The sequence below is a fragment of the Ruditapes philippinarum genome, unplaced genomic scaffold (assembly GCF_026571515.1).
Source record: "Ruditapes philippinarum isolate M1 unplaced genomic scaffold, ASM2657151v2 ctg4832_1_1_1_1, whole genome shotgun sequence".
In the NCBI taxonomy this organism is placed as follows: domain Eukaryota; kingdom Metazoa; phylum Mollusca; class Bivalvia; order Venerida; family Veneridae; genus Ruditapes; species Ruditapes philippinarum.
In genome coordinates, this window is record NW_026857889.1 from 29918 (window position 1) to 52895 (window position 22978).

The 22978-nt window shown below is 33.9% G+C and overlaps 1 protein-coding gene across 1 annotated transcript; it reads left to right on the forward strand.

The window, feature by feature from the left end:
• Positions 1 to 1816: 1816 nt before the first annotated feature.
• Positions 1817 to 22639, forward strand: LOC132751401 (putative cytochrome P450 120). The gene is made up of 11 exons (XM_060741567.1): positions 1817 to 1932; positions 4093 to 4327; positions 4570 to 4647; positions 5207 to 5291; positions 6446 to 6481; positions 8351 to 8558; positions 9536 to 9730; positions 17971 to 18081; positions 18864 to 18991; positions 20360 to 20447; positions 21288 to 22639. Exons 2-11 carry the CDS (start codon positions 4138 to 4140, stop codon positions 21438 to 21440), a joined length of 1272 nt encoding a protein of 423 aa, XP_060597550.1. The 5' UTR covers positions 1817 to 1932; positions 4093 to 4137; the 3' UTR covers positions 21441 to 22639.
• Positions 22640 to 22978: the final 339 nt, after the last annotated feature.

The window sequence follows — 22978 nt, forward strand, 5'->3', positions numbered from 1 at the left end:
AAAGATAAACAATGCCACATACGACTCCTCAATAAAGACAACACGAACTTATGTTTAGACAAACCACAACGAGACAGGTGTACGTGTCATTCATAGAAATGTCCCTGAATCATTTTGAAAATGTTAACAGCTTAAAACTAAAGGTCTTGCTGAATTCGCGGCGGAACATGGAACAATTTGGTAATTTGGTGGTCAATGTTAGACAACAACAGGAAAAATGGAACCTTTAAAAACGCCGAAAACGGCAAAATTGAAAATGTTGCAGAGCCCGCTAATGGTTATTATATACAGGTTTACAAGTGCAAGCTCGCAACCACACCCCATCACCCCATTTTGAGCAGAATTCAACATTAAATTTTTACATGAAATGGTAAAAATTTGAATTAAAAAAAAACATCCGTAGATACATCCGCAGATGTTTTCAAAACATGGTTATCACTGACCTTCAATTTGACACGTTAATGGCATTTCATGGAAAGCGGTGTATAGTCCCCCAGTCAAAGACCATTGTTTTCTTTTACGCTTTGAACGGATAAAATGATACATTGCTATAAGTCTCGAGAGAAAGTGGTAAATTTCAAAGTCATTGCAAGCACGCAATTTGTTAATCAAGTTCGATTGGCGAGACATCAGATTATTGTTGGCATTTTAAAGAGTTCATCTCTAAGCAGAGTAAGGAATGTTTTATACAGAAACTGTCGAATGTCTGCATACTATCACCTATCAAACAATCACGACAAAGACACATATTTCATAACCGGTACGTAAAAGAAAATGCGAACACTTACAGTACAAGATATGTTTGTGTCAATTTGTCATGTAGCCAGGTCATTGTGAATTTGGCATACATGTATAAAGATCAATGTGACCTTGAGTGATCATCTATTGGCCTGTGAAGTTTGGGGTGAATGGCCTTTTGGTTGTAAAATTATTGGTCGGAAACCGTTTTGATATATAAAGTCAATGTAATGACCAATCTCCATACCAAGTTTAAAGTTTTTCAGGCCCAGTTGTTCTTAAGTTAATGGTTGGAAATGGTATGGTTTACTGACCGATCGAAGGACTGGTATGTGCAATGCCCCCATCCCCTCTATCTCCTACACACACACCCAAAAAGAACAAGAAAACTCTAAAATCTAAAAATGATAGAACTGTCACGTTTCTCTGAAAGTTTGACGAAAATCGTTTGAAGTAATTTGCTCAAAGGTTAATTAGCTATACAAACGAGCAGAGTTCTCACCATTATTATTCATTGAGCATTAATATAGCATCGTCATTTTATAAAACAAACAGCTCAAAATGATTTGTCAAGTTTATATTAGCATTGATAAATATATATTATGTATAGGCATCTATTAGAGTTAGTAGTACTAGGGTAAGCTAATTTTAGGTTTAAACATTTCACTGTACGATACGATGCGATGCAGTGGAAAACAATACAATACAATACAATAGTTTATACAATTCACTTACAATGCAATGCAATACAATACAATATATTTTAATGCAATTTTATGCAATTCAATGCAGAAAAATAACTTTATACATGTATATCTTGAAAGGCATTAAATTCTTTAGGTATATACATGTAGGGCTATATATTTATTCTGTAAGTCTGGTGTTTTCGTATTACTTTAGAACACAATTGAAATTGATCATTTGATGCATCTTGATTTGTTCTTTTTCCATAATCAAAGGATGTTTGTGTTTTTAATCGGTAAGATAAATGGTGTATGACAGAATATTGCATGTCTACGTTCATGAAAATTATTCAATGACATTCCTCTGAGATAGATAGAATCGGCCTAATAGAACGGCATTGCACGGTTTTTGTCATGGGGAATCGGTCCTATAGAACGGCAGTGTACGGCTATTAGTCTTGAACATTCGGTTCGATTTTTTGCAGGACAGGACGGAAATGTGGCACAAGTGGTAAAATTTAGATATTTTACGCATGTATTTTAATTTGCTTCGCGATAAATTAATGTTCAAACGATCAAATACGAATTCTAGCTGTAATCTTTCGAGTTTCAAACGCAATCTCCAAAGTTTGTTTACATAAGTGTTACAGTACTCGGATAGGAATGACAGACTAGGACATCTGGGAATTATATTATAAGTCCCAGATATCAAAGGAATTACTATACAATGATTTCATGTAGTAGAAAAATGAAACATTTATTACATAAAATTTTCAGAAATATAAACTAATATTCATGACATGATGTCATGATTATGTAGTTTCTTGTAATTTGTAAACCAACTAAAAATAAAGCATATCTTGTACACATGTATCTTGTGTAGTAATCTGCTAATAAGATTTTTTTTTTTTGCTTATTTAAATGATATAAATTGGTAATTATATTAATCAATCAATATCAATCTATTGAAAAGAATAAAAAAGAGAAGGAATTCCACTGCTAGGGCTGTCATTGATTTATTATCTACTGTCAAAGTCGATATATTGATGTAACGTCAATATTTGTCTCTCGATAAATTGATACAAAATTTTTCAATGACAATCCTAGGAATTGCCTCCCCCCCCCCCTTAAACCCTTAAAAGAAAATAATTATAGGGGGAGACCAAAGTAAGGGTAGAGGGAATAGTCTGACTACCCTTGGATAGTCATAATCATATTTGTGTTGCCTCTGCGGAGTAGTGGCGACATAATTATAGGGATCACTTCTCCGTCGTCTGTATGTCTGTCACAAAACTTGGCCGCACTACTCCTCATAAACTACTGTTGCAATTTAATCCAAACTTTACAGGAATGCAGTACCAAGTCTAGTTGTGCATATTGTCAGCATTTTCCGGTTCAATGACTTTTGTCAGAGTTATGGCCCTTTAATAATTTTTATTTTTAAAGTTTGTCCGGACTACTCATATACCACTAATGCAATTTTAATGAAACTTTACTGGATTCATCTGAAGCTCAAGTCCTTGCGCAAATTGCACGGGTTTTCCGGTTGAATGATTTTTGGCTGAGTTATGGCCCTTTGATAAAAAGGTGGTTTTTCTGTGTGTTGCCAGATACACAAAAGCTTGTCCGGACTACTCCTCATAAACTACTGGCGCAATTTTATCAAAACTTTACAGGAATGATCAGTACCAAATCTAGTTGTGCACAGTCTGTCTGTCACAAAACTTGTCCCAACATGAAATTGGCCATCATGAGGCGACACATTTGATCACTGATCGCTTTTGTTTCTGTTACAATTTACTGTATAATTTTTTAAATTTAGCAGTTATATTTAAGCTTAATGGATTTTAACACATTGCTTTTATTGATAGAGAAAGTACTAGAGATATGCTATAATCAAATAGACATAATAATCTGTTCATTAGTTACCTCTGATACAGTACCTACAAATATCTGAGTTTTACAATAATTCATAAATCATGATAAGTCATTATTATAATATTAATGCACCTTTTTTTCTTGTTTCAGAGAAATAAATTTACACTCTTTTAATTGGGGTCTACCATATTTGTCTCCACAGTTCATGAAATGTCACCTTGTACTTCAATTAGTGCATCTACATGTAAATTTTACGATTGATTTGCCCAAAATGATGATTTGTAAATTCTGTGTCTTGATATTGAATCAGCTTCATGCCATAGCTTATAGTATGTATCACTCAACACTGTCCATGAACAGATCGAGCTCATTCAAATCAATAGCAAACAGTAATATTTCTCACTTAATTGGGAAGAGGCCTTAGCCTCTTGATTTTGGGAAAAATTATTGCGGAAATTGCTGATTTCAGATTTGGGAAGAAAAAAAGCTGGTTTAAGTTAACATTTTTGTGTAAACTGCATGCTTTTAAAGAGGCCTTTTATCGGAGTCTGTTATATAATTAGGAAAATCACTGACAAATAATGCAAAATCAAAATATGCAACTTTAAGATGCCTCAGAAATGCTACTGAAGCAATATACAATGTACTTGCCAATGCTTAGTTTTGTATAAAATTGAAATCAAAGTAAATGAATATAAGCTTGTTATAAGATAAATATATCTTTGACACCTACAGATTGTTGTTTCATGCTTTATTTTATTCTTTTATTTTTTTTTTACTTTTTTTACTTCAGATTGATTTATGGAAGACTCCATGTTCCGGTAATCAACTTCTGACAATGGCAAAGGTTCCAGGGTCTGCTGGCTTTCCATTGGTTGGAGACAGGTCATATGACTTTTATAAGGATCCAATCAAATTTCAGAATAAACATATGGAAAATACAAAATCCAGAGTTTTCCTGTCAAGATTTCTGAATAAGCCAACAATATTCATTGGATCAAATGCAATACTACAGGAGGTTTTGAAAGGTAATTAGTTTAGAAAATTTGAACACAAGTTAATGGAATAGACCTACATCAAATGATATAAAAATCTTTAAAAAATAAAAGAAGCTTTGAAATTCCTTGATGTCAAAAGCCCTCAGTTGAGTCCATTTATTGTTCATGTAAAATCAAGTATCAATTTTTATTTCAATAGTTAGAGAATCTCATGCTAAACATAGGTGTTCTTATTTTGAAAATAGGTTTTTATGTACATGTATATTTTTCAGACCATGCTCATGATATGGAACTTGGCTACAAACAATTTATGGGAGAGATATATGGGGAAAACATCATTTTTTCAGATGGTAAATAGCATTGATTTCACTTTTCATTGTAAAATAATGAATAATAATTAATGACTGACCAAATTTATTTAGTCATTGCATAACCTCCACTTTTCAAAAATGAGAAACTCCACCTTTGTCATCCAAACACTGACAGAAAATCAACAAACATGACTATAATTGTACATGATTACTATTTTGTAAATGAAAGGCCAAGTTCACCGTGAAGGAATTACGGTAACAATGGGCTTGCATACCCAAGTTAGTTGGGAAATACCACAGTTGTTGTGTTCCAGATACCAACTTTTAATTTTTTTAAAGTTTGACGCTGATGTTTCGATTGCCTGAGCTATTTTATAGACTTCATTTGCCTGTTAAAATTCATATACATGTAATTATGACCTTTATAGTGTTACCATGGGATTTTCCTTTGAAAAACATCATTTCTGAACAGTATATGATTAGATTTACAACAATATTGTTAAAAAGGTTAATGAAACTTTAGAAAGCTTGGTTTTGAGGCCTACAGCGAAATATTTTTATGAATTTATAAAATGCATATATTTATTATTTATTTTAGGTAACTGTGCTGAAAGTTTGAGAGAAACACTAAAACATTTGTTTACATCAGAGGCTGTGCAGTCATATCAATCTACTATTGATAGGTTGGTGATTTCTTTTGAAGTTTTTATCTCTTTTAACAAGACATACACATTTATCAATAAATAATCATTGAACCAGTTTGTGTATTAGTGTTTAAATTGGCCATATTATCATTGAGATAAGTAAATAGGTTATAGTTTTAATTTTTATGCTCCCCAAAGTGAGAGCATTATAGTAGCCGCTGTGTCCCTCTGCTTTTCTTGTGCGGGTCATTACTCTGAAACTACAAGAGGTATCAACAAGAAACTTTGTAGGTAGATAGATCTCATTGAGTACAAGTGCAGTGCAATTGAACCGTAATTCTACCTAACCTAACTTTTGAGTTATTACCCTTTTTGCCTAGGTTGTACTGGTGCAATCCCGGGTTATAGTATGGGGAATGCAGGCGGGCTGGAAAAAAAAACTTTTCATAACAGTTTTCTCACTACTTATCACAGCCTCTTGATATTGGCATACAGCATTGACATGTGGTCCCATACCGTGGGATTCGATTTTAGGTCTGTGGCTCATCCACTTCCTGTTTATTGACTTAGTTAAATATTCAACATTAATTGTCAATGGTAGAAAATTTTCGTAAGTGTTTTCTCAGCAGCTACTAATCAAAGCCTCTTGATATTTGGCATAGAGCATTGACACATGGTCCTATATCATGGGACTCGATTTCAGGTCTGTCTCTTATCCACTTCTTGTTTACTGGCTTAGTTAAATTTTCAACATTAATGGTCAATGGTAGGAAATTTTTGTAACAGTTTTCTCAGCAACTACATGTACTTATCACAGCCTCTGGACATTTGGCAACAGCATTGACATGTCGTCCCATACCTTGGGATTTTAGTTCAGGTCTTCCACTTCCTGTTTACTGACATAGTTGAATTTTCAACATTACTGGTCAGTGAAATTTTTTTTCCGTAACATCACAGCATCATGATATATGTTATACAAATGCCACCCAGCCTTTTCTGTATCTATAAATGGTAACTTTTATTGGTATGGTATTAAAATTCTGTAAACTATAGTGAACTCAATTTTACAATGAATAGTTTGTAGACTATTTACTGTATATGCAGGAGAATAATTAAGTGTGTATATTATAAATGCCATTTTGAAGCTTAATTGACTTATGATTGATATAAAATTCTAGTTTACCATTTTGCAGGGTTGTGAAAAAGGCCATAGGAACTTTAGAAGACGGGTAAGTAAATTTGAAGAAATTTTTTTTATTAAAAAAATTGTTTAAAGATCCTTAACTCAATTTTTAGCTCGACTATTCGATAATGATAAGTAGAGCTATTGTAGTCACCCGATCGTCGGCGTCTGCGTCGGCGTAACCACTTATGTTAAAGTTTTTGTAATAGTCAGTGGAACCTGTCTAATCCGAACTCGTCGGGACCAGAAGAAAAGTTCGGATTAGGAAGGTTTCCGGATTAGAAAGGTTTCAGGATTAGAATTTTTTTTTACATGTTTGTTTATGTTATTGGCAGAAAAATTTAAGGAAAGAAAACCGGATTGCATTTGAAATTGCAATAAAATTATTTATTTTTGCAATCTCTTATCTTTCATTTTAATTCATGTGAATACAAAAACAAATAGATAAATAAAAATAAATAAATAAGCAAAAATGTTATATCCTCAAGGGTAAGTTAATCTACGATGTTAAATAGAAGGCTGAGACATGATTTAATATTCATACCAGCATTTGTCAATTGTTGATTACTCTTATCCGATTCAGTGATTATCCGAATTCACTGACAGTTTCCATTAATATTCATAACTTAATCACATGTCATTAAATCCATTACTGAAGATAAAAAGATACTTCTATTGCATTATATCAAAATATTTATTGAAGGTGACGAAAAACAATCAATTAAGCAATTATAGTACTGTAGATATCAAGGCAAGCTACGTGCAATTTTCACACCTTCGCAGATCATACGTTTCACCCATAATCAAGCGAAATTACTCTTAACAATTTGGTGTTGTTTACACTTGCAAGATGTGCGATTTTTTGTTATTTTGAATGTAGGTGTGACATTTGGCAAAATCTGTTCGGATCCCAGAGGTTAATTTTAGAGTAAAATAAGGAGAAAAATTGAAAAAATCGTCCGGAATTCGGAGTAGACAGGTTCCGGATCCGAAAGGTTTTTTACTATTGAAAATAGAATGAATAAAATCGGGTCCGGACACTGCGTTCGGATAAGAAAGGATTCCGGATTAGAAGGGTTCGGATTAGCAAGGCTCCACTGACATATGGACATATGGCTTTGAAACTTTGCACACTTGTTCACCATAATTACCCCAACCTGTAAACAAGAGGAGGTAACTGTATCAAGCTTTTGACAGAATTATGCCCCTTTTTCGACTTAGAATTTACGTTAAAGTTTTTGTAATAGTTCAAATATTTTCAAAGTCCATTGACATATGGCTTTGAAACTTTGCACACTTGTTCACCAACATTACCCCAACCTACAAAACAGGAGGAGGTAATTGTATCAAGCATTTTTTTTTACTATCAAGCACTAAGAATAGTCGAGCGTTGCTGTCCTACCGACAGCTCTTGTTTTTATGGTTTTATCTTAAATATAATGCTCAAATGAAGATTTATCAATATTGTATGTTCCAAAAAGCATGATTTGTAAATATATTACCAAATTTACATTTTATGCTTATAAAGGGAGGTAATTAGAAATTTATTTTCCATAAAGCCTTATGCATATATTTTAATGATTACATATAATGTGGACAATTATTTGCAGTACATATTGAACATATTCTTTGATGTTTGAAAATTGTTTTAAAAGCATAGTTATATACATATATAAAATTTCACTTAAGTGTGGTTACAACCTTAATTACAACATACAGGATCTTTAAAGCAAAATCATTCTCTTTCTTTTAAAGGTGACTGATTTTAAATGAACAATTCACCATGACTTTAAATATATACAGCTTGCTGCATAACTGAGAGAAAAAAATTACGAAAAGATGCAATTTTTTTTGTTATTCTTCCTGACGACAATGTGTAATGACATCACAGTCTCCAGTATTTTGATTATTTCAGGAAAACGTTTTGTGTCTATCAATTTTTCAAGAAGTTGGCTGTAGAAATCTGCTTAAGTTTATTCCTGGGTTTAGACTTTAGTGAATCTGAGGCAGAGGTTATTTCCCAGCTGACAACGACACACTGGCACGGTATAATATCTGTACCGGTAGCCATTAAAGTACCCAAGATGAGTGAGTCAACATACAGTAAGGCTTTAGATGCAAAGGTGATTGATTATTTATTTATAGTGACAATCAAATTATTAATTTATTTCAAAAGTAAGAATATAAACATAAATATTGATTTACAACAATAAAACAAAAAGCTTTGACATAGTAAAAAAGGTCTTTCTTAAAGTAGTATAATATTCGACCTAATCAATTTCAGATACTGCGTAAAAGAGAAATAGTGGAACAAATTTTGTAAAAACGAAAATTCAAATATATTTGAACATGGAAAACAAATATTCGAACATTAAAGTCCTTATTTGTTCCGGGCCCTAATTTATACCTTTTAGAACTTATTGTTATAATGATATACCTATGTCACTAGAGTATAACTATCCTTGAGTCTGCAAAGATGTGCAATGCAGTTAGATTTTATTTTAGTATATTGATACTGATATTCCTTAGAGAAACAGTGGACTGTTCCAAAATCTTATAAGCATCAAAATTTATCAAATTCAGCAGAATGAGGGTTACACTCTTTATGCAAAGTTATATGTAACAACAATGAAGCTCATGCCTTCTCCTTAAATTTCTGATCATCATATATATGATATGCACTTCCAGCACAGGTAACTTGCCTGATTATCATATATTATTTGAACTTTAACACAGATAACTTGCAACATGTTGAAAAAAAAACACTGTTATAGAATGACAGTTATATAAAATGAACTTCTTTGAAATGGCTATAACATTGGAGGCTTCCTGACAGCTACTAGACCATCTGAAATTCTTGAAACAGATATAGCTTGCCTAATTATGTTTGTTGAGGGGCTGACCAAATTTCAAGGAAATTAGAATTACATAAGGACTGTGTATCTTTGAAATGGAAATCAATCAAAATCTGCCACACACATCTCAAAAATTCCTGTTTTAATTGACCATACATGTATGTCGAGCACATTTTCCCGTACTTTTGCAAAGTTTGTATTAGTGTCATCTGAAATGTAAAGTTTTGTTTTTTCAACTACAACAGAGAAAGCTGCTGGATATTATACAAAAAAGACGGGAGGAGAAGTGCCACAGTTTCCCTCAGAAAGTAGAGGCTTTACCTGACCTCGAGGAGATTCTAGTCAACAATCATTTACTGTTGTTTACCTCAGCCCTTGTTCCAAAGGCCCTGTCTTCAATACTCACATCTTTTGTAATAGAAGTTGGTCACAAGGAAAAGGTATGTTGTTGAATTCTTTTAGAAAATGTTCATAAGTGCAAAACATAATTAAATTACCGGAATCAACGTCATAATGGAACACGCGTTAAACACGCAAAAAACGTTATGGCATTCAGCAGCAACATGTAAAAACAAATATTTATGTTTTGAATAAAGCTGATACATGAATTAAAATGGATCAATAGTGATACAGATGTCTATTAGACAGTGTTGATAAAAATAAGATAATAGACAAACATATTAATATTCATGTAACACATACAATACTTTATTATTTAGTCCATTTGGAATCATAGTATTTAAATTTGTTCCTGAAATTTTGCATATCGACTAAAACGAAGGTAAGCTTCATGAGAATAATGGAAAAAAAAATTGTATTGTTTCCCTTCATTGTGAATAAGCTGACAACTCGAAAATGAGGACAGTGACCCCATTTTTGTTTTCGTTTAAAATGTTTCTGTTATCACATTCTAATAATATGCCAAGTTTAAAGAAATTCTATTGAACAGTTTAATTTTGCCTATATGTCTATATGAAAACTCCCGAAAACGTCCTTAATATAGGATCCAAAAAGATTCTTTACATTTTTAGCTCACCTGTCACAAAGTGACAGGGTGAGCTTTTGTGATCGCTTTTCGTCCGGCGTCCGGCGTCAGTCAGTCCGTAAACTTTTACTTTAAATGACATCTCCTCATAAATTACTAAGCCTATTTCATCCAAACTTCACAGGAATGTTCCTTTGGTGGTCACCTTTAAAAATTGTTCAAAGAATTTATTTCCATGCAGAACTCTGGTTGCCATTGAAACCAAAAGAAAAACATTAAACATCTTCTTTTAAAAAACCCAAAGAGCTAGAGCTTAGATATTTGGCATGAAACATCTTCTAGTAAGTGTCTACCAAGTTTGTTCAAAGAAAAGCCCTGGGATCAAAATTGGCCCCGCCCCAGGGGGTCATTGATTTTCCCTATATGCATATAGTATAAACTTAAAAAAATTTCTTTTAAAGAATCCAAAGAGCTAGAGCTAAGATATTTAGCATGAAATATCTTCTTATGGTTGTCTACCAAGTTTGTTCAAATAAAAGCCCTGGGGTCAAAATTGGCCCTGCCCCAGGGGGTCATTGATTTTCCCTATATGCATATAGTAAAAACTTAAAAAATCTTCTTTTAAAGAACCCAAAGTGCTAGAGCTAAGATATTTGGCATGAAACATGTTCTAATGGATGTCTACCAAGTTTGTTCAAATAAAAGCCCTGGGGTCAAAATTGGCCCCGCCCCAGGGGGTATTTGATTTTACCTATAGGCATATAGTAAAAACTTAAAAAAATTTCTTTTAAAGAACCCAAAGAGCTAGAGCTAAGATATTTACCATGAAACATCTTCTTATGGGTGTCTACCAAGTTTGTTCAAATAAAAGCCCTGGGGTCAAAATTGGCCCCGCCCCAGGGGGTCATTGATTTTCCCTATATGCATATAGTAAAAACTTAAAAAATCTTCTGTTAAAGAACCCAAATAGCTAGAGCTAAGATATTTAGCATGAAACATGTTCTAATGGATGTCTACCAAGTTTGTATAAATAAGAGCCCTGGGGTCAAAATTGGCCCCGCCCCGGGGGTCATTGATTTTCCTTATATGTGTATAGAAAAAACTTAAAAAATCTTCTTTGAAAAAAACCAAATAGCTAGAGTTTAGATACTAAGCATGAAACATCTTCTAGTGATTGTCTACCAAGTTTGTTCAAATAAAAGCCCTGGGGTTAAAATTGGCCACGCCCGGAGGTCATACCTTTTCCTAATATGTGTTATACAAAAACTTTAAAAAATCTTCTTTGAAAAAACTCAAATAGCTAGAGTTTAGATATTAAGCACGAAGTATCTTCTAGTGAGTGTCTACAAAGTTTGTTCAAATAAATGCCCTAGGGTCAAAATTGGCCCCGCCCCGGCTGACATTGATTTTCCTTATATGTGTATAGCAAAAAATTAAAAGTCTCCTTTGAAAAAACCCTAATAGCTAGAGTTTAGATATTAAGCATGAAACATTTTCTAGTAAGTGTCTACAAAGATTGTTCAAATTTTCTTTTAAAGAATCCCAAAGAGCTAGAGCTAAGATATTTAGCATGAAATATCTTCTTATGGGTGTCTACCAAGTTTGTTCAAATAAAAGCCCTGGGGTCAAAATTGGCCCTGCCCCAGGGGGTCATTGATTTTCCCTATATGCATATAGTAAAAACTTAAAAAATCTTCTTTTAAAGAACCCAAAGTGCTAGATCTAAGATATTTGGCATGAAACATGTTCTAATGGATGTCTACCAAGTTTGTTCAAATAAAAGCCCTGGGGTCAAAATTGGCCCCGCCCCAGGGGGTATTTGATTTTACCTATAGGCATATTGTAAAAACTTAAAAAAATTTCTTTTAAAGAACCTTAAGAGCTAGAGCTAAGATATTTACCATGAAACATCTTCTTATGGGTGTCTACCAAGTTTGTTCAAATAAAAGCCCTGAGGTCAAAATTGGCCCCGCCCCAGGGGGTCATTGATTTTCCCTATATGCATAAAGTAAAAACTAGGACTGGGAATTATATTCGAATATTCGAAACACTACCGAATATTCGAACATTGAAAAACGAATACGAATATTCGGAAAAAAAATTGTTATAATATATAACTTTCAAATTTCAATTAAGATCGTAAATTAAACCATTAACCTGTACTTGACCAGGTCTTCACACGTTTGTATGTCGCGTGTCAACGATTATCGCCAATTAACTGTGAAAACTTTGGGATCCAGCTGATCAAAAAGACACCCGTTTCACAGTTTGCAATTTACCTGTTTAACAGTTTATAATTAAATTCTTTCCGATTTTAATTATCTTAATTATTGTTTTCTGTGCTATAATCTTTCTGATTAATCAATAATTGTCTTCAATTTTGTGAACACGCATTATGTGTTACTACATCATGGGAAGTGTCTATATTCCGTCAGAATATATTTATTCCGTAGAAATTAGACTCCGTATGATATTTACTGCGTTAAAGCTAAATTTATCTGAAGAATATTTTAAACCTTATCTAAGATTATAAACAAATAAAGAAATATTTAATACAAGTTAAGTTTCAATATAATTATGTGTTATTGGGGCTAATCAAGTCACGTGAGTTACCTCCTGTTAATAAAACGAATGATTAGCTGTCGGATTTACTGAACAATAGGCAATCAAATTATGAATTTATTTCAGAATTAACATATTTAATATATAAAATAAAACACTTTGACGTAGTAATAAAGGTATTTTTAATCGTCAATTTTTCCAAACATATTAAAGTATTATAGTATTGGACGCAATCAATTTCGGATACATATACGTCAAAGAAATATTTGAACAAATGTTGTAAAAACGAATAATCGAATATATTCGAATATGGAAAACGAATATTCAAACATCAGATTCCTTATTCGTTCCCAGCCCTAGTAAAAACTTAAAAAATCTTCTGGCATGAAACATGTTCTAATGGATGTCTACCAAGTTTGTTCAAATAAAAGCCCTGGGGTCAAAATTGGCCCCGCCCCGGGGGTCATTGATTTTCCTTATATGTGTATAGAAAAAACTTAAAAAATCTTCTTTGAAAAAAACCAAATAGCTAGAGTTTAGATACTAAGCATGAAACATCTTCTAGTGATTGTCTACCAAGTTTGTTCAAATAAAAGCCCTGGGGTTAAAATTGGCCCCCCCGGAGGTCATTCCTTTTCCTAATATGTGTTATACAAAAACTTTAAAAAATCTTCTTTGAAAAAACTCAAATAGCTAGAGTTTAGATATTAAGCACGAAGAATCTTCTAGTAAGTGTCTACAAAGTTTGTTCAAATAAAAGCCCCAGGGTCAAAATTGGCCCCGCCCCGGCTGACAATGATTTTCCTTATATGTGTATAGCAAAAAATTAAAAGTCTCCTTTGAAAAAACCCTAATAGCTAGAGTTTAGATATTAAGCATGAAACATTTTCTAGTAATTGTCTACAAAGATTGTTCAAATAAAAGCCCTTGGGTCAAAACTGGCCCTGCCTCAGGTGTGTCATTGTTTTTAACTATATGTGTAAAGAAAAAAACTTGACCAGCTAGACCTTGGATGTTAAGCATGAAATATCTTCTAATGGGTGTCTACCAAGTTAGTTCAAATAAAAGCCCGGGGGTTTAAACTGGCCCCGCTCCAGAGGCCTATATACAGGTGAGCGACTTCAGGGCCATCATGGCCCTCTTGTTTCATTATATGTGTGTAGTAAAAACTAAACAACATGAAACATCTTCTAATAGGTGTCTTCCAAGTTTGTTCAAAATAAAAGCCCTAGGCTTTAAACTGGCCCTGCTGCGGGGGCCACTATACAGGTGAGCGACCTCAGGGCCATCATGGCCCTCTTGTTTTGTTTTTAGCTTACCTGTCACAAAGTGACAGGGTGAGCTTTTGTGATCGCTTTTCGTCCGGCGTCCGGCGTCCGTCCGTCCGTAAACTTTTGCTTTAAATGACATCTCCTCATAAACCACTGAGCCAATTTCATTTAAACTTCACAGGAATGTTCCTTTGGTGGTCACCTTTAAAAATTGTTCAAAGAATTTAATTCCATGCAGAACTCTGGTTGCCATGGCAACCGATAGAAAAATCTTTAAATATCTTCTTTTAAACAACCCTAAGAGCTAGAGCTTAGATGTTTGGCATGAATCATCTTCTAATGAGTGTCTACCAAGTTTGTTCAAATAAAAGCCCTGGGGTCAAAATTGGCCCTGCCCCAGGGGGTCATAGATTTTCCCAATATGCATATAGTAAAAACTTAAAAAATCTTCTTTTAAAGAACCCAAAGAGCTAGAGCTAAGATATTTAGCATGAAACATCTTCTAGCGAGTGTCTACCAAGTTTGTTCAAATAAAAGCCCTGGGGTCAAAATTGGCCCCGCCCGGGGGGTCATTGATTTTCCCAATATGCATATAGTAAAAACTTAAAAAATCTTCTTTTAAAGAACCCAAAGAGCTAGAGCTTAGATATTTAGCATGAAACATCTTCTAATGAGTGTCTACCAAGTTTGTTCAAATAAAAGCCCTGGGGTCAAAATTGGCCCCGCCCCAGGGGGTCATTGATTTTCCCTATATGCATATAGTAAAAACTTAAAACATCTTCTTTTAAAGAACCCAAAGAGCTAGAGCTTAGATATTTAGCATGAAACATCTTCTAATGAGTGTCTACCAAGTTTGTTCAAATAAAAGTTCTGAGGTCATAATTGGCCCCGCCCCAGGGGGTCATAGATTTTCCCTGTATGCATATAGTAAAAACTTAAAAAATCTTCTTTTAAAGAACCCAAAGAGCTAGAGCTAAGATATTTGGCATGAAACGTCTTCTAGTGAGTGTCTTCCAAGTTTGTTCAAATAAAAGCCCTGGGGGTTAAAATTGGCCCCGCCCCAGGGGGTCATTGATTTTCCCTATATGCATAAAGTAAAAACTTAAAAAATCTTCTTTTAAAGAACTGTAAGAGCTAGAGCTTAGATATTTGGCATGAAACATCTTCTAATGGGTGTCTACCAAGTTTGTTCAAATAAAAGCCCTGGGGTCAAAATTGGCCCCGCCCCAGGGGGTCATTGATTTTCCCTATATGCATATAGTAAAAACTTCAAAAATCTTCTTTTAAAGAACCCAAAGAGCTAGAGCTAAGATATTTAGCATGAAACATGTTCTAATGGGTGTCTACCAAGTATGTTCAAATAAAAGCCCTGGGGTCAAAACTGGCCCCGCCCCAGGGGGTCATTGTTTTTCCTTATATGTGTATAGCAAAAACTTAAAAATCTTCTTTGAAAAAACCCAAATAGCTAGAGTTTAGATATTAGGCATGAAACATCTTTAAGTAAATATCTACAAAGTTTGTTCAAATAAAAGCACGGGGTCAAAACTGGCCCTGCCCCAGGGGTGTCATTGTTTTTAACTATATGTGTATAGTAAAAACTTAAAAAATCTTCTTTTAAAAAACCCAATGAGCTAGAATTTAGATGTTTAGCATGAAACATCTTCTTATGGGTGTCTACCAAGTCTGTTCAAATAAACAAATAAAAGCCCTTTGGGTTTAAAATTGGCCCGGGGGGGATGGGGGGCTATATACAGGTGAGCGACCTCAGGGCCATCATGGCCCTCTTGTTTTTTTAAATTTTGGGTTATGACATTAGCTGTATCTTACAATGAATTCCCCTTGAAACTGATGCTATGGGCATAAATGTATCTTAACATAACTACTACAGTTGATTTAATCAATCTGAATATGGCTGTGTTTGAAGACCTTTATGCAGGTGTCACACTGTCCTGAAATTGGCATCAGATGGACACACGAATAAGGAAATGTTCGAATTCCAATCTGATTGTAATAACATTGGGCCATTCATGAGGGCATCTTGTGCCATCAAATGACCCCCAGCTACAATTTTCAGGCTCCAGCAGCAACTTCATGAGCACTCGCAAAATATTTGGCATGCCAAAAAATTGTCAGAAGACATTTCGAAGGTTCAACTCTGTTTTAAATTTGTATGCCAATTTGCAGTTTGTGAGGCCATCTTGAAGCCATCTTGTCAAATTGTGTAGTCTTTGTTTATACTTCAAATGATCATGATCATTTATTGCCTCAAGGAGACAATGCAAAGGAAACAAAAGGTGCCAAATTGTCTCAGGAAGGCACCACAACAACGTAAAACCCCTGCAATACTGTCGTGTCACCGTTGTACATGTATTTTGGTATGATGACATCAAGATGGGACCAGAATGTTGACGAAGAAAGCAAATGTGAGTGGCTCAAGCATTGCATATGTATCATGGTGGAATATAAAAGGCTAGCCTCAGACGATCTTCCACGTCTGTCATTCCTGCACATCTCTACAGAAACTTCAAAAGCTTCCATTATTTGCAATTAGTTAACAATCATTTTCAGTTCATTTCCTGCAGAATGGCATACTTTGATTATGAGTCAACAAAGAAAAAGATGGCAGCATCATTGCTTCTTTTGATTCACCTTAGAAAACATAATGAGCAACTCTTACAGGCCCACCTTGGAAGGCATGATAAAGTTCAATCAAATTTAAAATAAAGTTTAAATATAATTGTGTTCCCAACTGTATTTTGCCATGGTTGGCCATGTGACACCTTCTTGACCACTTTGGAATGCATGATACTCAAAACACTATGTTGTGTATCTATTGCATGGCTTTCGCGTGTCTTGCGGGTAAACTACTTGTTAAAATTTGCATCTTTGAGGTGACTTTGTGTGTAGATCGGATGCCATAGCATGATCTTCTACATGAATCGTGTGTGGATCGGATACGATTCGTGACCTTATGTAGGAATCATACTTGCTTTGGCTGTTGATTGGCTGTCGACCAATTTTGGGGCCATCTAGGCGCAAAATTCCATATTCGAATGCCCGTCTGATGTCAATTTCGGGACAGTGTGACGCCTGCAATAAGGGTTATAAATTTTTGAGAGAGTTAAAACATACATGTAGAATGATCTATGTTATTCATTACACATGAATATTATATGTAGACAGAAAAAATTTGTTTGCAAACAAAATATAATGCAGCTGTAGTCAGTAAAGTTGTAACTGTTAAAATGATTTTGTGCATACAAGATTTAATTAGACATATTTTTTTTCATATACATGTATGTAATGTATTTTTAAATCAATCATTTTTAAAATTCAAACAATAAGTTTGCTAATTACTGGCAACAGATATATAACTTTATACACTTAGAATTAAGTGTTAAGAATTATCAAGCTAATGCAGTCACCCATTTGTAGGCCTCCCAGTGGTTAAGTTTTTGTGTGTAAGCTAGTATCTCCATAACTACTGAAGGGAATGGATTGACACTTCACACATTTGTTCTGTGTGATTATCTAACGATTGGCACAAGTCCCATAACTCTGATTTGCTTCTTTTTACATAATTATACCCTTTTTTTCAACTGGTATCTCCATAACTACTGAGGGTTTCTACTGAGGGTTTGTGCCTTTTTTTGTGACAATTTTATGCATTCATAATAATTAAGCAGTGATTTACTTGATAAAACATCTTAATAACAAGTCTTTGTATCTTTTCGGACAATTTTATGTATTCATATAGGTAAGCATTATTATACTCAATGAAACACCCTTGTGACAAATTTTTCGAATATTCGAGCGTCGCTGTCATCTTGTTATGTTTGTTGTTGTTTGTTTTTATTCACAGAAAGATTTACAAGATGATATGCTAGAGAATGAAGATTTGTTAGAAAGTGTTGTATTAGAAGTACTAAGATTATACCCACCTTTTATTGGTGGCAGGAGGGTTATAGCTCAGGTCAGTCAATATTATACAGTTATCTATCTTGTTTTTAGTTAGGTTTATTTATACATGCCTGCAATTTTTAAACCATATGGGCCAGCATATGTCTGTGTTCTGACTGGTCCGGTGTACGAACCCTCATCAGCAGTGACTTGTCACTTTGTTTTTCAATACCATCTTATTGTTTGTTGGTAATAGTATTAGGCAATGGTAAACTCATCTAAAGCATTTTTTTCCAACAAAGCAAACTTTTGTGAGAAATTGATAAAAAAACAATTACAGTTAGTGGTCGCCATCCTACTATTTGAGTTATCGGTATAATATATATCCACCCCTGAAATTGATAACATTTTCCTTATGGCCTTTGTGATACATTATATCTTCACCCAAAAACGCCTTTAAAAAGAAACATTGTTCATTTTGCTGAAAGTTATTGCGTTTCTGTTATATGTATTAAAAGTTTAAAGTGACATTATGCCAATCAAAGGGTATATAGTAAGTGGTGGTAAAGGTGAAATTAAGTTTCATTTTGCAATAATCCCTTTCAATTTGTAATTCATTTGGCATGATCGATTGATAAAGCACATGGTTCAAGGAATTTTTTTGTAATATCCATGGAAATTTGCCTGTATATTTCATTTATAAAAAGAGTGGACGTTTTATATTTTAGGCTTAACATTTTCAACGATCAACTATTGGTCAATCACCATTATAACAGTTATACTTTTGAAAAATAATGTCAATTCACCTCAACATGACAATGAAAGAATGAGCATAATGTCACTTTATATATACAGGAGTTTACAGCTGGAGGTTACAGGATGCCTGCTGGTCATGCAATACTCTATCTAACCTACCTCGCTCAAAGAGATCCTACTGTGTTTGATAATCCGGATGAATTCAAGCCAGGTAGATGGCATGGCAAGTAAGTGCCCTCTTTATAGTGTAAAAAGTCTGTTTGTATGAGCTTAATAATATCTGTCATATGTTACAGTTTGAATCGGAACAACGTCATGAGGGTACCCCGCAAGCCTAGTTACTACCCATGGGTGGGTACTCAAGGAACAGATTATCCAATCCGAACCGCAGACATATGTCAGATATGTTTTCTTGCATATTCTGCCATATTATTTCATATTTAAATTAGTTTACCTCAGTAAGATATTTGTTAATGGATATTAATGTCATTTCATCCATATCTATTTTCTTACAATAGCGTATGAATTTACAACTTTAATAACAACAGCAAATTGTTGTCATCCATATCCATTATTCCCCTCTAAAGTCTAAATGACATCATTTTACTTAGTTCATTCATAAAATGCGCTAAAATGACGTTGTTGTATGTCAAGCGACTCATCTGGCACCCCCATGCCAGATGAAATTCTTGGGTAATATGTATGTGTGCACTTGTTTGATGATTGCCACCTGTAATTGATATGGTTTCCATGGTTTGCTTTTCCAGAAGAAAGTAAGGTGAGGCTAGTGCAGGTCTGTGCTTCTCCATCCCAGAAAAAAATCAGTTTGCAGATTAAAATCATTGAATATAATGCTTGAGATTCTGATAATTTCTTCATGTATATATACTCAACCAATGTGAATATTAGGTTTCAAAAGGTTTTATTTCTTGTTATTTCATGCATATCAGAAACCGCAAGATAGTGAACTCATGTTACCTTGTTTACTGTATAAAGATACTGTACAAAATTTGTTACAATGAAACTATCTTTACTGTCCTAATAAAAAAGAAAATTTTGGACTTGTGAGACTTTAAGGTTACATGTAACTTATGCTGAAAAGCCCTTGACTCTATCTCAATCAGTTGAGAATTTGAAGAACTATGAAATCAGTATTGATGAAAAAATCAATGCAAAAAAAGTAATTTTTGGCAATTTTGAGATGTCCTATTGTTGACATGGTAACAGAAAATGTAAGATTGAGTATGCCGTTTCAATGGCTATGGTCCAGTCAACATTTGTGCCAAGTTTAAACTGTATTGAAGCCTTTTTTACAGTTTGATAGTAATTTGAACTTGTAACAGGAGGCTTTTCAATGAAAACAGCCATTTTTTCACAAAATGCAAGTGCAGTAATAGCATTGGAGTAATAATGAAGAATTGTATGGCATATTTGCTATGTTAAACCATGATGTTCAGAACTACTTTTCCTGTTTGTTTAAAGAATGTCAATAGTAAACAAATACCATTCATTTTGACAACATATATAACATATTTCTCTTCAAGTAGATTTTATATTATACAAAACATTTCATTGATTTTGTTTGTATGTTACAGGAATAAAGATGATCGTGATAAATTGTTTTGTTTTGGTTCTGGTCCAAGAAGCTGCCTAGGTCAGAAATTAGTTTGGACTATAATCAAGGTATGTTTTTTCTATTTTGTATAGGAACAATTTTGCACTAGGAACAGGCTTTGTGTTGTTTCTAATTTTAGAGTTTGATGAGTGAGTTATCTATTTGTAACTACCACCTTCTACCCTGACTTGATTCTTGCTTATTTTTCCAAGTGAAGGAGCTATTCAGCTAGCCTAAAAATTGAAATGTAATTTCAGTTGTGCTTTGATATATACGTATAAGTGCACCTGTAGTTTTAGCTACTGGAGTTTCAGCGCTTGGGAGTACTGACATCTTAAACTTGAGCACCTGGAGTTTAAGCACCAGAAATCTTAGCACATAGTCTTAGCATCTGGTTTCTGGGTACCTGGAGTCCTAGCATGTACAGTTTTAACATATAGGGTCTTAGGTTTTAGAGTTTCAGCATGGACTTCAAACCCCTGGTTAACGAGCACCTTGAATCATAGCACCAGGAGTCTTTGCTTCTGGTGTGTTACTCATGAACAACTCAACAGCAGCATCATTGCAAGTTGATCATAGCAGTGTTTGAATAAATATCAAACTTTAATGCCTATACTAGATAAAGAAATGAGAATAATGTAGAATATTAAGTCTTATATTCAAAGCTTGATATCTATTTATAATGCATACTAGACACTGGGTTTTAAAGAAAGTTGAAATTCACCTTAAGGGAGATTTTTCTTATTTTAAAGCCATTTAATTGCTGTTTATTTTTATGTATTTTTGCATTGTATAATAAATATTCAATACTTTAAAATAACAGGAATTATTCACAGCTTTTGTTATTTTGATATTATGTAACAATATTAACATTTGAGAATGAATTATCTATTTTTTCTATTCTATAGACTGTGATAAAAGAATTGATGACAAATTTCAAGTTTACGTTAGAACCAGGACAAGATCTTGAACATAAATGGCTGCCAGTATCTAGGCCAAAAGGCAACATACTAGTCAAGTTAGAAACCAGGCAAACAGATGGTCAGAAATTAGATTCCTAGGGAGGAACTAATACTCAACAAGAAAAGAAGACCTCCTATTATTTTATATTTTGTTGAAAGTTTATTTTAATATGTATATTTATTTTGCTATACACTTTATGATCTTATTACATTTTTTTATTTATAGACCCAAAAGAGTTTGGGATTTACAGTGTTATGCACTTGATCGTCAGTCAGTCCATTCATTTGCAGTTTCTTGTTATCCCCCGCCAAAAAGGCGGCGGGGGATATAGAAATAGTGTCCGTCTGACCTTCCGTCTGTCCGTCCGTTCTTCCGTCCGACATTTTTGTCCGGAGCATATCTCTTAAAGTATTTGAGTTATCAACTTGAAACTTCATAGGTGGATAGACCTCATTGAGGAGGAGTGCAGTGCACAAGAATGATAACTCTACCCTGCATAATTTTTGAGTTATTGCCCTTTGTTATTTTTATGCCACCGCAGCATCTGCGATGCGGTGGCATATAGCGATTCACCTGTGTGTGTGTGTGTTTGTTTGTTTGTTTGCGTGTGTTTATTGCCCAATCTCGCTACATTGACCTGTAAACACACCAACAAATTGACTACATTTTGGAAAGTCACTACATACACTCGTGTAGTGATTTTCCTAATGCCTTTAAAAATGCTCTTTTCTTCATATTTTGTTTGCTAGTCGAAAATTTTGAATATGTGCAATTTTCCATGTTAAACTGACGTTTTATACACGTCCCTGTTAACTGAATTTTTGATGCGTACACACTTTTATCCAAACGCGCACCTGCTACCGGTGTTATGGTAAGAATGTCCCGCGAAACGTCCACCATATTGAACTCGAAGGACAACGTGTTTTTTTTTATAGTTATTGAAAAAGGTTTAATATTTCGGAGATACAAGATATTACAGACGTATAAGGTAAATATATATATATTTTCTATGGACATTATTTGTCAGCTATAGTTATAAAAGCTTCCTTTCGGGCATTAAATTAACATTCACTCAGGGTTCTCACAATCTCGATGACGCAGCCATGATCCAGAATTTGTTTAAAATAATCATGAAATACTAAAATAAAAAGATTCTATTTTATGTTATATAATTAAAATCAACAACAACTAGAATATTGGATGCTAATGCAGAAAACAAATTTCATTTGTCACACAATTTCGCGATGCCGCTTTTTATAAATAAAAAAGGGTCACCAAAAGGAAGAAAGTTTTGTTTTGTTAAAAGGTGGGAAACAACATTTAAGATGTACTTTATGAATTAAATTTGCTTTAGATATTATTTTACATTATTTGAGATGGAGATATTTGCCACTGGCCCAGTATGTGTTTGCCATACATATAATATTTACTTGAGGGAGGGAGATATGTTGAGTGAATCAATTAGTAAACAATAATGCATAATGGCCTGATGAGGAAAGGTTTTAAGGATTCAAATCTTATATTTCACTTTTTTTATAGTATAAAATATATAAGAATGGTAGGCTAAATTATTTGTGAAATATATGAAAAAGGGTCATCAGGTCTAGGATTTCATGATATTTATGGACTGTCCGTA

What these genes read in the sequence shown, in the direction of transcription:
- LOC132751401 (XM_060741567.1), top strand. Translation starts at nt 4,138, where the DNA reads ATGGCAAAGGTTCCAGGGTCTGCTGGCTTTCCATTGGTTGGAGACAGG. An exon ending in ACTACAGGAGGTTTTGAAAG is followed by an intron (nt 4,328 to 4,569) that starts GTAATTAGTTTA and finishes TATATTTTTCAG; the next exon opens with ACCATGCTCATGATATGGAA. An exon ending in CCAGGTAGATGGCATGGCAA is followed by an intron (nt 18,992 to 20,359) that starts GTAAGTGCCCTC and finishes TGTATGTTACAG; the next exon opens with GAATAAAGATGATCGTGATA.